The 12,977-nt window shown below is 34.2% G+C and overlaps 1 protein-coding gene across 1 annotated transcript in view; it reads right to left on the bottom strand.

Moving 5' to 3' along the window:
* Nucleotides 1–563: 563 nt before the first annotated feature.
* parvin (beta-parvin) overlaps nt 564–12,977 on the bottom strand; it is a 48,374-nt gene continuing 35,960 nt past the window's right edge. Inside the window, exons 4-7 of the mRNA XM_068386160.1 lie at nt 11,537–11,677; nt 5,652–5,807; nt 5,258–5,345; nt 564–2,935 (exon numbers count right to left, since the gene is read on the bottom strand). Coding sequence (XP_068242261.1) covers nt 2,859–2,935; nt 5,258–5,345; nt 5,652–5,807; nt 11,537–11,677 — 462 coding nt within the window. The 3' untranslated portion in view covers nt 564–2,858. The remainder of the gene's footprint in view (nt 2,936–5,257; nt 5,346–5,651; nt 5,808–11,536; nt 11,678–12,977) is intronic.

The raw sequence follows: 12,977 nt of genomic DNA, 5'->3' as shown, positions 1-12,977 counted from the left end.
AGTGTTTGTTGGTTGGCTGAAGAAATGAGGGGCTATTTTTAGGAAAATATCCTTAGATGAGATATATGACCATGTGTTGTACTGTACTTGGTAGGAAAAACGAATAATTTTAACTTCCATATGGTTTATATTTGTAAATGACGTATCTGGTACATTATTTGCCATTGTACCAGGCATGTTTTGGTGTACACTATACATCATTGTAGAGAAGGGGTTAATACTTAAGTTGTACTGGCAGTTAAAATATACAAACGGAATTCTTTAACTACTATGACTCTGGGAAGGGCAATCTATATCAATCATAAGTAAATTGATAAAAGTTCCCAAGTCTTGGGAGTCAATACTCTTCTTCCAACATTAGTAGTAGACAGAGTAATATAGAGATGAAATTCTCAAGTATACAGCAATAAAAGGCAATGAAGTACTTTGTAATATGCAGCTTGCTATCATTCTTCATTTTTACTCTTCATTAGTTTCATACCTTTATGCTTTGAACGACTTGCAATTTATCCAGCAAACATATTCAATACAAGAACAGTGATTCTTGGGTGAAAAGTGAAAAATTTGATTATTTGTTAGACTTTAATTCATATTAGAAGAAGGCAAAAAAGGCACATCAGAACTTGTGTGAACATTTTTCACAAATAACAAGAAAGTTGGATTGCTGGAAGGAATTTGATAACCAGTAAATGCCAACAAAGTGCTCAGGACAATGTTTCTTTATACAATGTAAGTTTTAAGATTTCATAAAAAAAAGACATCCCTCAACTAAGTAGCAAACTTATTTCATCAATATCTATTATCAATAATGAGATGCAATACAAATAAGTTTTGATCATAATAAGGCACAAACTTACAAATAAATAACTATTAAAAGGCAAAACTTCAAATTTCTCAAATTGAATTTGCTTTCTTAACAATAAACCTACCTAGAGAGCTCAGAATCACTTAACCAAGTGTAACAAAATGAATTTATTGAAAGATGGAATCTCAGATGACAGAACTGCTATAAGAGACAGTGTATCGACAGTTATAAAAAAACAAAATACATCTGAAAGACCATCAATGACAAAATACATGCTTAGCTTGTGTGTCTGTTCTGCTATAACACCCGTTCTCTATTTTATCTTTACTAAAGGCACAGCATATTTGTCCAAGAGGATTGTCCTGTAATGAAAATGCACTTGTAATTAAATAACAAATACTTTACTTCCTGTAGCTGGCAGTTCACAATAACGTAATTTTCTTTTTATTGTGTACATGAACAATTAATGCTAAGTTATACCGTGAAAAAACATTATGCATATCTAAAAATGTTGAAAATACTGTATCAAAAGCTCTCATTAATTCTGTTCGCAAAACATTATAAATGGACTAATATGCACTGTAGCTAGACAATTGGCACCAAGTAGAGTTAATGAAAATACTTTTTCCATCTCCAATACTTTAAAAATCCCAGGGTTTATGAACATCATATTCTATGAAACATACAAAACTAAGCTCAAGCAGGTGTCACATCATGTATCTTTTAATTTGTTGAAACTAATCTATCTTGCCTTCTTGAATGAGATTGAATCAGCTTGGAATAAAATCTACTCATCTACCACAACCACATAAAATAACTTCAGTCCCTATCATTAGGATTGAACATGTCAAAAGGAAAAGGTTAGCATTTGTGCTGTTTAACATTCCTATGACTATTACATAGAAACAGTATAAATCTTGTACTTTACACATTTCTTAAACATAAATGCCATACAAAAGTGTATTATTACTCTTGGGTATATGATCTTCGTTAAAATAAAACCTTATTGCTTAATATATTTTGAACACATTTTCCCTTATTCTAGTGCTTCACTATCAGTTATAGTAAGGCACAAAATTCCTTTTGGCACAAATAGGTAATAGTATACAGTACTTTTCAGTTAAGACTACAATACAGTAACTTGTGTATATATTTGACTTGTTCAATTTGTAGTACCATCTTCAAGATATTAAGAATCAAAATCTTATAGTTAATTTTTCAAATTTAATTTCTTTTAGCCTTGCTAAGATTTTTAGCATATTCAGGTCTTTTAATTATTTATAAAACATTAAAAAAGTATGCATCAGGAATTACATATTGCTGCAAGACCGAGTTTTCTTTCAAAGAAGACATGATCGTACATGCTTACTAAAAAAATAAATTGTTTAGTATACAGTGAAAAAGTTAAAACCAGTAATTACTCAATACATCAACATGTGCATCACAAGAAACTGATACAATGACTTTTTAAAGAATGTTCAAGACTACAGTTTAAAGATCCACATCTATGCAATTGAGTCTATTGTAATAACTTACACTATCATTTTTTCTTAGGATTTAAAAATTCAATGAGTAAGCTATTCCAGAGACAATAAATATAAGTTTGCAACTTTAGATAATACATTCAATGTCACAAAAATTGTTAGATATTTGAATTCTATACTGCACTGTTCTTTCACAAACAAGTAAGTTCTATTAGCATATAAAATGGGTAAAGAAAAGACCACACTAAAATTATGAGACCCAAGGATCCTAATAAAATTTACAGCTGGTCAAAATCTTATTGATTTATAATCAGCTGGTGCTTTAGGCGGTACATTAAAGCTGCCACATAAAACTTTTGACCCTTGTAATCTCGGCAGTGTTAAAGCTTCATAATTCTGTGGCTTGAATTCTGATTTAAAAGAAAATGTACGATAACTCAAATCTATGAAATAAATGTTATATTCATACGAAGAATAAATTACATTTGTTTAGTATTTAAATTTGGTAAAACTCCAGATAATATAATTAATGACAAAAAGATTACATATATAAATGGCTGACAGCATCTTCAATTTGTATTCTTGTAACGAGTGAACAGGTTGTATAGAACCCGTAGTGTAGACTTCAAATCAGCATTTACAATATCTGAAAATAATATTCAAAGAAAATATCAGATGAAAGCTACAAAACATTTTATAATAATTATGATAATAATAACAAGATAAACTAGTTTAACAAAACCATTGAGTAATCTTGTCAAGTCTCTTAGTGATCCCAAAAATCTATCTTTAAATAAGAGGTGAAAAGTGGGTCATGGAAAGGTTAAAGATGTTGTAAATGAGGTTGTTCAGAGATCAAGGGAACTAATGAAAAGCAGATAGAAATGCAACAGGGTCCAAAGGAAAAACACCAAAGAACTTTACGTACAGTATTGTCTACTGTATCGTTTAAGTGGTACTCTTCTTGGCTGGATGGAAAGAAACAATATTTATATTTTAGTGCGATCAAATTACAACTTACAAGCTAATATAAATATGTGGCCAATTTGCCAAGCTTTTGTAATTTGAACCTCAGCAGCTCAGAGAGCTCCCAACAATGGTCTTCTTGCAGGAAAAATTGTTTCAAGTACTGTACATTTCAATTACCTATGTTGGAAGGGTCCAGGTCTGTAGAAAATAAAACGTTTAGGCACAGGGCTCAAAGAGGAGGGAAGTTATATATGATGTTATTCGACAGTGCAACAGCCCCAGTCAAGTAGTAAGGGGAGTGATAAATTATTTTACCAAAGAGTACCAGTTTTCAAGTACCCGCAAGTTTTTTCTTTCTTTCATGGCTTAATTAACTAATATAATCCATGCCTTACCAAGTGCCGGCATTCAAGTATTTGGATGGTCGTTTACCTTTGGCGGGGCACCGGCTCGCTTGGTTTTGTTAATGCTCATGCAAGTCAATCCCCTTCCAGTAGGGTTTTGTTTCATGCCCTCCATACAATAGTTGCTGTGTTTCATATAATTCGTAGTACATTCCGTTAACAATGACTGTCCTTGACATGTAAATAATGGTAGTAACGATACAAAGAGGGTTGTTGATTGCCACCACCATTTTACAATTTCATTTCTCAAATCAACAAATTGCAATGATTATATTCAGTTATGGATTACAACAGTGTACATCTACATTATTATTATAATAATTATTATTATTATTATTATTATCATTATTATTATTATTAGCTAAGCAGTAATCCTAATTGGATAAGCAGGATGCTAAGCCCAAGGACTCTGACAGGGTCTTTAAAATCGAACAATAATAAAGTGAGAAAAATGTACCTAAGTTTGAATAAGTATGTTTTTGAGTTATGAGCTCCCAAAGATTTGCAACAAATTTTTGCTTCTTTTCTCAAAGAAATCAAGATAACATTATTATGATAACTTTTATTGTTTATTCCTACATAAACTCACCCTAAAGGAGTATTCAAACCCTAAGTTTACTATTACACTTGGCGTATGGATGTAATGAGTTGCCTGCAATCTCTCATTGTTGCCAGTGTTTTAGTTGGCATGTTTCAGCTTTGTACTCTTATTCATGTTTCCCTCTCTTCTTGGTTCTTTTTTCTTGTTCTCTGCTTACTTTTTGTTCTTTCTATGACCTTAGGCAACATTGGCCTTGCTATAAAGTTCCTGAGGAAGTTGTGAAAACACAATGTACAGTACATACGAACCGCAAGTAAACACACATGCATTATAGTTTCTATACGTCTTTGGAAACTCTAGCTGCTATTCTCGTAGAACGTAGATTACCAATGCCTTCCCTTTCTGCCAGAAGTACAAGATTTCGAAACATATATATATGAGAGAGAGAGAGAGAGAGAGAGAGAGAGAGAGAGAGAGAGAGAGAGAGATTTTCTTATAACTGTACAGTAATGTAAATTTACATTTTTCATCATGCATTTTATATTACATGTCAAATATTACTCAAACATACTGTGTATATGAACCTCTTTTAATCTTTTTTTATCATTAAAATTTCTCTTCAAAGAATTTATGACAGAATAGTTTACATGTGTTAGCTATAAAGTTGTCGTGTATATTTGTTTGTTTATTATTGCGTTGTGGAGGGAGGAAAATGGCACAAAGGCCAGGTGCAAAGAAGAGCAGGCAGTCTGAAAATGTCAGGCTGCTAGCATCAGTACTAACCGTGAGTAAGCAAAACTATTTAATATTCCACAGATCTCTGAACCATGAATAACTGAAACCACAGAGACAAAGGGGTGCCTGTTTTGTAAGAGCAATTAAACGTATCTCAATAGAGTACAAAGCAAGGAAAAGTCAAAAGGTACCTTATCAAGTTTCTACCATAAATCATTTAAATACTTCTAAACTATGTAAGGTGACCAATTCAATAAATAGATTAAAATATGCTTACTGTACAATAATTAAATAATCAAAATGTGCATAGTAAACCTACCTTCAGGACGAGCCTTTGGTTTTGCTAAACCTGCATCCATCATGAGTTCAAATGACTGTATTACATTGTGCAATTTCTCTTCAAACGTCTGAAATAGATAATATAGTTGACATTATGGTAAAAGGTTGAAAATCAGAAAATGGAAAACATGAAAAAATTGCATATGTAATTTCCTGTTTAACTCCTCTTATGTTGAGGGACAGAAATTAACAGGAAAAAATTGTGACTTTCCCACTACATATCAACCTCATTACCTTATATTCTATATGACAAATAACTCGTTTTAATCAGTAACATCAAAGTTTTTTTATACAAAAGATATATCAGCATACATTCAAGATTTCCTATGGAATAATAACAAGCATATGAAATACAGTATATTCTCACATCTCACCTTAGGTGTTAAGAAGAAATGATGCAAAGGCACAAAGTAGCCCTCCAACAGGCCCATCAAGAGACAAAGATACACACCATCACTGAACTCTGACTCTAGCTCTCCAACCTCAAGATTGATTTTGTTCAACTGCTTATTAACAAAAGTAACCAGTGACTGGAAGATATAAAATAATTTATTATTATACGACATATATAAAGTTTCTAACATTTTATTTTCAACTAATAGAATGTTAAGTTTACTGTACATCCAAAACTCATATTTTTAAAAATTTTCATGAGTAAATAATAAGAGAAAACAAATCATAAAATCGTCCAATGGCATTCAAATGGTTAAGTAAAAAATGCTAAGAATTCAGCATGACACCAATAAAAGTAAGGAGGTAAATGAGAACATTCATGAATCTCAGTCATTTTATTTTAAAAATTAAGTCTATTTCCATTCATTTCTTGAATTCCACATTACCCTAGATGAAAAAATATATTTGACCTCTAAAAGAATATTCCACTTTAAAACGGACTATTATATGAATTTCTTGGCCCAAATTTCTCTGTAAAGATAACAAAAGAGAAACTTGTACGAGCAGAGGTTAAAAAAATATTTACAATACTACTGTTTTGTTACTAGCCAAGGTACAGTATGCAGCAAAAGTGGTACAAACTTCCTATTTTGTACTGGACAAGCATTGTTTTTGAGTTGCCACCTAGTATTAAATCTTATATTTCACTTCATAAATATATGAGGAAAACTTTTTCATATATGTAGAATCTTATCACTGAAAAATATTGGATTGTGAAAAACCAATATATTTCATGCTAAAATAACATTTTAAAAGAAAACTAAGTATGTGACTGTAGCATGAACTCCTCAGCTAACACTGACTTCTGTGAGTCGTACAAAGAGGACATCAAAATGGAGTGAAAAAGAAAAGTTAAGCAGAACATATTAACCCTGGATAGGTACGGTCCTCGGACACACCCCTTTAAGGGTATACTCGGACGCGAACGACCCCGACGCCAAAAAAAATTCTTGAAAAATCAGTTTTTGCAGTAACCTCCTTTTTTCTTTTGCCAAAAAAAACTTCAATGAATGCTTAAAACAACTGTAAAGATAAATACTACTCATCTGCAGAAAAACTATTTATTATAAATATTTTAAAAAATTAAGTAGAAAAAAAAAAGACCTGACATAAAAATTCATAAAAAAAAAGTTTATACATATATACACAAATCCTTTTAGGAATTGATTCTTGAATGTTTAGGACACATCTTGATGTATTTTGGATGAAGTCAGACCCATGGAGGTGAAGATCTGAAATGAGAAAAAAAAGGGTAACTTTTTTTGGCCAAAAAAAATTGTCCAAATTTCATGAATTTTTTTGGGTACCCAAATGAAATAGGAAGTGGCTAATTTTTTTAGGGAATAAACATATGTTATCCTAAAATAGAAATATGTAAAAAAATCTTCATTATTTTGTAAATTACATTTATATCAGGGGCCATATCTAAAGGTAATTTTTTGAGTACTTGGAAATTTCGTAAAAAAATACATATATTTAATATATAATATGATATTTAAGCAGGTAAAAATATACCAAAATATCACAAATTCTATAGGGAACAAGAATATATATAGATAGGGCAGCTTACGCTTCGGATATGTCCACAAAATGGCCGCCAACCACACTGACTCAGACTCCCTAATCTGCCACTTGAAATGTAGGAAGGGTATGTCAATTTCAAGGTGTTATTTACTAATCTAATTAATATTGGATATGCATAAAAATTGTATGGTGGGTTGCTGGATAATTGTCGATTATTTTACGTTTATAAAATTAAAATTCTGACCCAAAAAATTTTTTTAGAAGGGAAATAAAATCGAAAAAAAAAATGTAAAACAATATTTTAGCTAAAAAAATTTGATGATATTCAATCAAAAAAAAAGTAAACAAAATTTTCCGACAAATAAACATCTAGAGGAATCATTACTCTCTGATAGTTCCTTAGTACGTAGTAATTTTGAAAGAATTGGGAAAAAACGTAAAAATGGCAATCACCGGAAAATCGAACACATACCTATATATACGCCATATCTGGCTAAAAAAAAGATAGGCATGGGTAGCCAGATCATCTAGAAACACTTTCCAACACTATAAAAATATAAGTTTTGCGACACTACTTGCCAATTCCTTACGGTAACATGACTAAGCAAAAAAATGCAAAACAAATAAAAAGGGGCACTCGTGGAAAAATGGCCATTCTAATATACGGCATTTCAGAAAAAAAAAATTTCAGCCACGTGCTAGGCAAACCATCAAGGCATATTTTCCGACAAATAAACATATAAATGAAATATTACTCTGTGATAGTTCCTTAGTACGTAGTAATTTTGAAAGAAATGGGAAAAAACGAAAAAATGGCAATCACAGGAAAATCGAACACATACTTATATATACGCCATATCTGGCTAAAAAAAAAATAGGCATGGGTAGCCAGATCATCTAGAAACACTTTCCAACACTATAAAAATATAAGTTTTGCGACACTACTTGCCAATTCCTTACGGTAACATGACTAAGCAAAAAAATGCAAAACAAATAAAAAGGGGCACTCGCGGAAAAATGCCCAACATTCTAATATACGGCATCTCAGATAAAAAAAAAAAGACATGCACGTGTTAGCCCAACCATCAAGGCACACTTTCTAACACATAAACATGAAAAAAAAATCAATAATATACGGCAATTCCTTACTACGTAGTAAATTTTTACAAATATTGAAAAAAAAACAGAAATTGGCAACCGCAGTTAAATACCCAATATACCAATAACTACGTCGTATCTGACAAAAACAAAATCACGCATGGGTAGCCAGATCATCTAGACACACTTTCCAACATTAAAAAAGCAAAAGTTTTACGACACTATTTCGCAATATCTTACGGAAAAATGACTTGGCAAAAAAATTAAAAAAAATTAAAAAGGGACACTCGCGGTAAAATGCCCGACATTCTAATATACGACATCTCAGATAAAAAAAAAGACATGCACGTGTTAGCCCAACCATCAAGGCACACTTTCTAACACATAAACATGAAAAAAAAATGAATAATATACGGCAATTCCTTACTACGTAGTAATTTTTACAAATATTGAAAAAAAAACAGAAATTGGTAACCGCAGTTAAATACCCAATATACCAATAACTACGTCGTATCTGACAAAAACAAAGTCATGCATGGGTAGCCAGATCATCTAGACACACTTTCCAACACTAAACAAGCAAAAGTTTTACGACACTATTTGGCAATATCTTACGGAAAAATGACTTGGCAAAAAATGAAAAAAAATGAAAAAGGGGCACTCGCGGTAAAATGGTCCTCGTGGTGATGAACGACATTTTAACTAAAAAAAAAAACATGCACATGGTAGCCAAACAATCCACCAAGACTTTCCACAACTGATAACCTATACAAGTTGCACCATTCTACGACAATTTCATAATACGTAATAACTTTGATAATTATGCAAACTACCTCAGAAGGGTAAACTCGGACGCGAACGACCCCGATGCGTCTCAGAAATCGGGGAAGTACAGCTACAGCAATGCACATCTGGACACTACTAGAGCGTGTAGGGGAGACACCTCCTGCAGGTCGATCACCCACAAATTCAGTCACAGGGGTGAGTCACGTGAGAAAAACCTGTTTTTTTTTTACGCTCGGGGTCGCAAACGACCCACCGTACCTATCCAGGGTTAAAATGATCAATTTGGATGATTTTGGGATATAAATTCAAATTTATTACCTTTTTACGTTTTCAGTTTTGTCTATAAAGTAAATGTTATTTACGATCAGGATTTCAATACTTGTAATAAATTATTACCAGTCATAGCTTAGGCTATAGCCAAAACTACATAGGCCTAGTGTGGATGAAGAGGCTTATTCTGGAAGCGTAAGCCAAACTGGACCTACATCATAAAGGAGGAAGAGATGGCATCAGGACACAAAGTTGGCAAGGAGAGACTGACTTTGCTTCTTGGGGGTAATGCTTCTGATGGCAGCAAGCTGAAGCCTATACTGATGTATCAGGCTGAGAATCCCAGGGTACTCTAAGAGGTTTGGAAGAGTCAGCTACCCATCATCTGGTAGTGTAATAGGAGAGCATGGCTGACCCTATTGTTATTTGAGAACTGGTTTTACAACCTCTTTGTACCTGAGGTTGAGCAGTATTGTGTTAAGATGGGCCTACACTTCAAGTTGCTGCTGTTGTTGGATGGTGCCCCTAGTCACCATGCCAACTTTGCTGACTTCCATCACAATGTCAAGGTGGTTTACTTGCCACATAACACAACTTCTCTGTAACAGATAGTAGGTTCGCCAGCCAGCCATTGAGATACTACCCCTAGAGAGTTATTGAGTCCTTTGACTCTCCAGATAGTATTATAGTATAATGGATCCCTCTCTAGTTACGGTCCATTTTCCTTTGCCTGCACATACACCAAATAGTCTGGCCTATTCTCTACACATTTTACGCTTTCCTCACAAACCTGATAACGCTAGGATAACGAAAAAGTCTTCTTCATTTCACTGTAATTGTTAAGGGGTACTTTCTAAGCAGCTTTTCTAGGAGAAAGACACTCAATAATCAAACCATTGTTCCCTGGTCTTGGGTAGTGCCATAGCCTCTTTACCATGGTCTTCCACTATCTTGGGTTAGAGTTTTCTTGCTTGAGAGTACAATCAGCCACACTAATCTATTTCCTTATTTCCTCTCCTCACAGGGCTAATTTCCCTGTTGGAGTCCTTGAGCTTATAGCATCCCACTTTTCCAATTAGGGTTTTAGCTTAGCAAGTAATAATAATAATAATAATAATAATAATAATAATAATAATAATAATAATAATGATAATAATAACAGCCTATGGACCAAGGGGTTAATTACTTTCCTCACGCCGTACTACCTCCAAAGAATAATTGCTATGGCAATAGAAAAGAACATGACTCTTAAAATGTTTTGAAAGTCCTACAACATCCAAGATGCCATCAAGAGCATTGCTAAAATTTGGGATGATGTGAAGCAAACTAACACAAATAGTATCTGGAAGAAGCTTTTTCCCAGTTTGTCAAAGATTTCTTTGGCTTTGAGGAGACAGTTGTGGCTATCACTAAGAGGGCTTTTGACTTTAGTAAGTAGTTGGATTTTGAGGTGGATGCTGATGATTATTCATCGAGCTCATGACATCTCATGGAAAGGAGTTGTCGGCTGAGGACCTAATTGAGCTGGAAAGCCAGATTATTGTAGAAGAGGAAGACACCTCAATCTCAGGGCCCAAGAAATCTACACCCAAGGTTTGGCAGGTTTTGCCCAGCTAGAGGGAGCAATGGCATAGTTTGAGGAGCAGAATTCCAGCATAGAAAGGTTCATGATGGTGTCGGGGGGGTCCTGGATACTATGAGGTTACAAGATCTTGGAGAAAAGAGGATACAATCCCGGCAGACAGAACTGTATATGTACTTTAAAAAGGTAGAGACGCTTGCACCCAAACCTCAACCTTCTACTTCTCCAGCATCTTGTCTTGACTTTCCAGCACCTCTTCCATCATTTCATCATGACTTTCCGGCAATTCTTCCAGCATTTCATCCTGACTTTCCAGCTCCTCTTTCAGCATCTTCTACTTCCTCCTCCCACTAAGCCCATCTCTCTACCATTTGCAATACCCCTTACAGTGTGCAGGCAAACCACAGTTTTACTATATGGCAGAAGAGTACTTTTAAACAGACCATTGTATAGATTCAAAGGGTTCCTGGAACCAGCCTTATGAGTGTAGGAATAAATGTTTTACCATAAATCATTCACTAAATAAAGCATAGTAATCATACTTACCCTTTTAACAACTTGGAGTTTATCTGGAGCATGATCAAATAATGTGTCAAAGGCATCACGTTCACATCTTTGACCCAAGTCATCATAAGTGCCAGTCAATTCCTCATTCACTATGCGATGATTAAGTTGTCCATCACGTTTCTGTCAAAAGATTACTGCATTAGTAAGGGACAAGAAAAAAATTTTCACCTTTCAAAATTTTCCATAAAACAAAGCAAAAGTTAATAAGAGAAATAATATTGTTACTCCTATTATGTAAAAAAATTATAGCAAAACTGAGTTAGATCCAATCACTAGCCTATTCTAGCCTACCACAAAGTTTGACTTAATATGAAATCTGATTAAACAAAATAAAATTTTCCACAAAAGCTCATTTGTTATAGCTGGCAGTCTTTGAATATACAGATGCATAAATCCCCTTCAAAAGAAGCATACATGAATAAAAACCAGATACTTAAAGTAAGAAATGTGTTCATGCTTTTGTCACCTGAACAAGGAGTTGTAATAAAAATGGGTTGAGAGAAAAGCACTACCATTATAAGAGATAGGCTTGTGAAAAATTGATTGTTCATCAAATTTACATTTGTTTTACAAGAAAGGTCTTACTTATAATTAATTCAAAATGAAAAATTTGTAAGTATTTTTTATGTTTCCCTACATATAAACCTGGAGCTATTTATAGGGATATCCTTTTGGCAAAGCTGAAAGACAAGCCATGATAATTTCAGCGAGGGATAACCACCCCAACCGCTTGTTAGGGGGTGGGGTTAGCCGGGTACCCGTTCACTCACATACCTGGGCTAAGCAACCACTTCGGTTTCTGGCAGGACTTCTTGGGGAACAGGGCCGGCAGGCCAATTTGTATAAATATCTCTAGGTTTGCATGTTAGAAAAAATACAAATTACTTACAAATTTGTCATTTGTTCCAACACAAATACAAACCCTACACAATTTATAGGGATAACTTACCTCTTGGGAGGGAGGAAGTCCTCACCAACTGGCTTTGGAATTTGACCCGGGGTTCTCTCTCCTTTGATATGGGATCGAAGGTAGTAGGAACCCTGTCCATTCTAAAATAGTTGTGATATGCACAATTAGCAGCCTGCAGAAGCTGTGTTTGTGATACTAGCAATGTGGCTGGTCTTAGTAAATAGGATCTTGAGTCATGGGAATCTGAGAGTACTGAGACTTTGCCCAATCATCAACCTCGCAGGGGTGTAGAGAACGCAACAAGTATTATTTCTATACTTAGGATACACAGGGAAAATGAGTCTTACCTGCAGGGAGGTGAGGTCAGCTGTGCTGGGTACCATGGTGCTGAGTTCCCCAGGGGGTGAGAAGGTGAAAAAGAAAGAAGGAAGCCAGTCATTCTTTACTCAGTCACCCCAGACTAACCAGGGTAACCTCAACCCTCAAACCTCTGCTACTTGTCCATCAAGG

Source organism: Palaemon carinicauda, chromosome 14, assembly GCF_036898095.1.
Source record: "Palaemon carinicauda isolate YSFRI2023 chromosome 14, ASM3689809v2, whole genome shotgun sequence".
NCBI classification, from domain to species: domain Eukaryota; kingdom Metazoa; phylum Arthropoda; class Malacostraca; order Decapoda; family Palaemonidae; genus Palaemon; species Palaemon carinicauda.
This window is presented reverse-complemented; position numbering and strand designations above follow the sequence as displayed.